We start from the raw sequence: 3913 nt of genomic DNA, 5'->3' as shown, positions 1-3913 counted from the left end.
ACGTAAGTAACAAGATAAAGTAAAGTACAAACTTGCCAAATTCATTACTTGTTTGATACCTCGCTGGGACTGAAATGAGTCCAAAAACTTGTGACTAAATGTTTTTTTGTTGAGAGGCTGTCATTCAGCTGAGGCAGTCATTGTTGTGCTCACAAATGCTTTAAAAAGATAGTACTGTCAGCTAAAAATCGATAATGTCATATGACTTATTACGTAACATAGCCCATGATTTTTAACCAATACGTGATCACTTACGTGTTTTTTACGTGATTTAATAATTTCACGCGAAAAATCACGTAAATTTTTTTGCCCGTGCACATAGATGGACACCTTCAAAATCTCTATAAATATTACATTGCAAGTTTATTGTTGTATACTACTAATTATATACTGTACATTTAACGACCTATGGGTGCCTCAAAGGCGAGAAAAAAAATCTCTTAATTACATGGCCTTTTATTGAAAATAGTGGAAATTATGAGGCTACATAAAATAGACGAGTTATCCTCGAGCACAATTTTGAATCAGCGCCCTCATTGAGCAGCTGTTTTGGAATTGCACTCAAAGATAATTGGATAGGTGAATAAAAAGTTTTTGAGAACTATTACTGTGGACATTACCTTTCCCACCCAAACAGATTGGAATGGCACGAAACTACATAACCTTAAAGTAGCTAAGATAGAAAACTCTCACTCGTTCTCCCATTTATACGATATAATACTAACTGATGGAAGATAGAGTTACTTCTTATAAGAAATTAAAAGAGAAAACAAATATTTGTAGTATAAAGTCTAAAATTATCACTTTAATTCATTTCGATATTTGAAAAAGTATGGTTTGCCAGACAAAAAAATTTTTAAAAAAGTTATCCAAAAAAAGTCAAAGTAACATAAAGTTATACGGGAATTAGCTCTGGTTTACACCTTATTTTCTAACAAGTAGATTATAAAAAATCGACTTGTATAATGTTAAACTATAATTTTTGTAATTCATAAACCACATTTAACTTTATTAATTTTTATTGATTATTTTAAGCAGGACTTAGAGATGGCATCAGTGCTGTATTGAGTCACGTCGTAATTTTTAAGAGGCAGGAAAAAATTGCGTTTATATGTTAATTTTTATTGAATTTTGCTTTATTGACATGAAAAATAATTATTTTACAGAGTACAAATAATTATTACATTTTGCTATTGCTAAAATATTATGCCCCCTTTCGACCCTTCACATAGAACGGCATTATGTGCTCTATCTTCCTTCAAGTAAATAAAAATAGAATCTAAAAATTGTATTGCCATTAAAAGGTTAAAAAACTTTATTTTTAAAATAACAATTAAAAATAAATATTAATTGATTGTACTTCCTCATGAAAAATTATATTAACAGGTAGAATCAGACGACTCTATGTCATATTCCGAGATGAGTATGCACTCGCAAAATGAGCCGGAAATGGATCAACATCATGAAGATGAAGTGATGACTGTAGACGTACGTATTATTTTTACAGTAATAAAAAAGCGTAAAGATGGAAATCGACAAAAATAAAATATTTATTTGCTTATCTTAAATATAATGTATAAATTTATTATGAATTATAGGATATTTTTGAAAGGATGTCTTGCATAAGTAATGTAACTAATTTTCACGAGATGTCAGCTACTTCAGAAGAAAGTGCGTCTAACTTTAATGATTCTGATTATATGAATCCTAAAAGTTTGAGTGATTTTGTGAGCAGCGAATATTTTTCCCAAAATATTTCGACGCCCATTAATAAAAATAGAGGAGAAATTTTTTTAATGATTCTCAAATTCTCTGTTTTAAATTGTTTATCGGCAACAGCAATAACTAATTTGTTCAAGATGGTAAATACTATGTTTAAGGTGCCTATTCTTCCTGATTCTCGACATATAATTGACAAAGTCTTAAATCCAAAAAGTGACGAACAATACCACGCTGTTTGCCCCAAATGTTTCGCATATGTTGGTGAGTTTAATGTTGTTTCATCCACAACAGTTTGCAGCGTATGTTATTCAGAAGTTGATACAAAAAATCCAAGTAGCACAAATTTCTTCGTTCTTATCAACCCAACAGAACAAATTGCAGATTCGCTTCAGTTCAACAGCGAATATTACAATTATGTTGTTAGTGAAAGGACACATAATTCTGGTTATCTAGAAGACATCTACGACGGTAAGCAATACCGCAAGTTTGTAAGCTCCTTACCAGTAGCAGATCGACACAGTTACGTCAGTGCAGTCTTTAATACAGATGGCGCGTCGAAATTTAAGTCATCTAGTTATTCCATATGGCCATTGTTCCTGCAAATAAACGAATTGCCAAGACAAAAAAGAGTGACAAATCTGATAACATGCGGACTTTACTTTGGGAAGAAAAAGCCCGAAATGGCTGTGTTTCTAGACAAATTTGTCGATCTTATCAATAATATAACCGAAAAGGGTATCCCTTGTAATATTTTAGGAGAAAAACGCAACTTAAAGTTGCATGTACTTGCTTGCTGTGTTGATTCCGTAGCTCGAGCTCCAATGCAAGGCATTAAACAGTTTAACGGCCGGTATGGATGTAATTGGTGTCTACATCCTGGTAAATATGCTGAAAGGAGCATGAAATATCCGTTTATACACCCTGTACCAGATAATCGCAGTCATGACACAACTGTTAAACTAATGCTCGAAAGCAACAGAGATCATAACTTTGGTATTAAATATCCGTCGCCTCTGATTAACTTGCAATCATTTAACATTATTCTGGGTTTCGTTCCTGACTACTTGCATTGTTGTCTCGAAGGCGTTTCAACTCAATTCGCATCGTACTTTTTTCAAAATGTGAGTGATGATAATATAAAGTTATTAAATGAAATAATGAATGAAATAACAGTTCCTCAGCAAATAGCTCGTTTATGTAGGCCATTAAGCTATATGAAGGATTGGAAAGCTCGAGAATGGGAGAATTTTACCTTATATTACAGCGTGCCATTATTATCATTAATTTTACCCAGAAACAAGCTAAATCACTGGCAGCTATATGTAGAGTCATTGTATATATTGTTAAAAGATAGCATTCACATTGATGAGTTAAATGCTGCTGACAGAATGTTATGCAAATTCGTTTATGACACTGAAAGTATATACGGGATAAAAGCAATGACGTATAACATTCACCAGCTACTACACATTTGCGAAGCAGTTGTTAATTGGGGACCATTGTGGACAATATCAACATTCTGTTTTGAGTCGGCAAACTTTCATGTATTAAGAGCCATTAAGTCTTCTAAAGGTGTAACTCAACAAATTGTAAGATTCGTTAAACTGAACCATTGTCTTCTAGTGGTTGAAGAATGTATAAATCAAGCGTCTCCTCAAGTAGAAGTATTCTGTGACAAAGTTCTGTTAGGTAGAGTAAATCACTGTAGTAAAATATCAGACATAACGTACTTTGATTGTAATTACAGCACCGAGACAAGAGTATGTGAATCTATAGAAGAAATAAATCAAGACGATTCAATCAAAATATACGCTAAAATGATAAAAAACTCATGTTTGTATGAATCTTGTTGTATTGTAAAAAGCAGGTCTAAAAATTGTTATGCTCAATTAAATGATAAAAGTTTTATTCAAATAATTGGTTTTATAGTAAATACTACAAGCAATCAAGAAAATTCTGCATGTCATATTGTACGAACAAACATTTTTTCATCAATTTCTAAAGCATTACACGTTGTTGAATCTATTGACAATTCAGTTACCATAATTGACACTAAAAGTATCAACAGAATATGTGTTGTAATAAAAAAACTTGATGAAATATTTCTTTGCCCAGTTCCAAACTTGATGCACTACTAAGTTGTGACTAGTTCATTAGCAAAGCAATAATTTGATAAACGAACAATATTGTA

The 3913-nt window shown here is 32.0% G+C and overlaps 1 protein-coding gene across 1 annotated transcript; it reads left to right on the top strand.

Moving 5' to 3' along the window:
- The first annotated feature begins 1449 nt into the window (after positions 1–1449).
- On the top strand, positions 1450–3595 carry LOC149375682 (uncharacterized). Its single transcript, XM_089598119.1, has 3 exons — positions 1450–1488; positions 1599–3482; positions 3590–3595. Exons 1-3 carry the CDS (start codon positions 1450–1452, stop codon positions 3593–3595), a joined length of 1929 nt encoding a protein of 642 aa, XP_089454245.1.
- Positions 3596–3913: the final 318 nt, after the last annotated feature.

Source organism: Copidosoma floridanum, unplaced genomic scaffold (genome assembly GCF_036245765.1).
Source record: "Copidosoma floridanum isolate Cflo_tuat_1 unplaced genomic scaffold, Cflo_Japanese_pri ptg000005l, whole genome shotgun sequence".
Classification (NCBI taxonomy): domain Eukaryota; kingdom Metazoa; phylum Arthropoda; class Insecta; order Hymenoptera; family Encyrtidae; genus Copidosoma; species Copidosoma floridanum.
This window is presented reverse-complemented; position numbering and strand designations above follow the sequence as displayed.

Coding starts and splice junctions, on each gene's coding strand:
- LOC149375682 (XM_089598119.1), top strand. CDS start 1,450: ATGGATCAACATCATGAAGATGAAGTGATGACTGTAGAC. Junction 1,489..1,598: donor ATGAAGTGATGACTGTAGAC/GTACGTATTATT, acceptor TATGAATTATAG/GATATTTTTGAAAGGATGTC.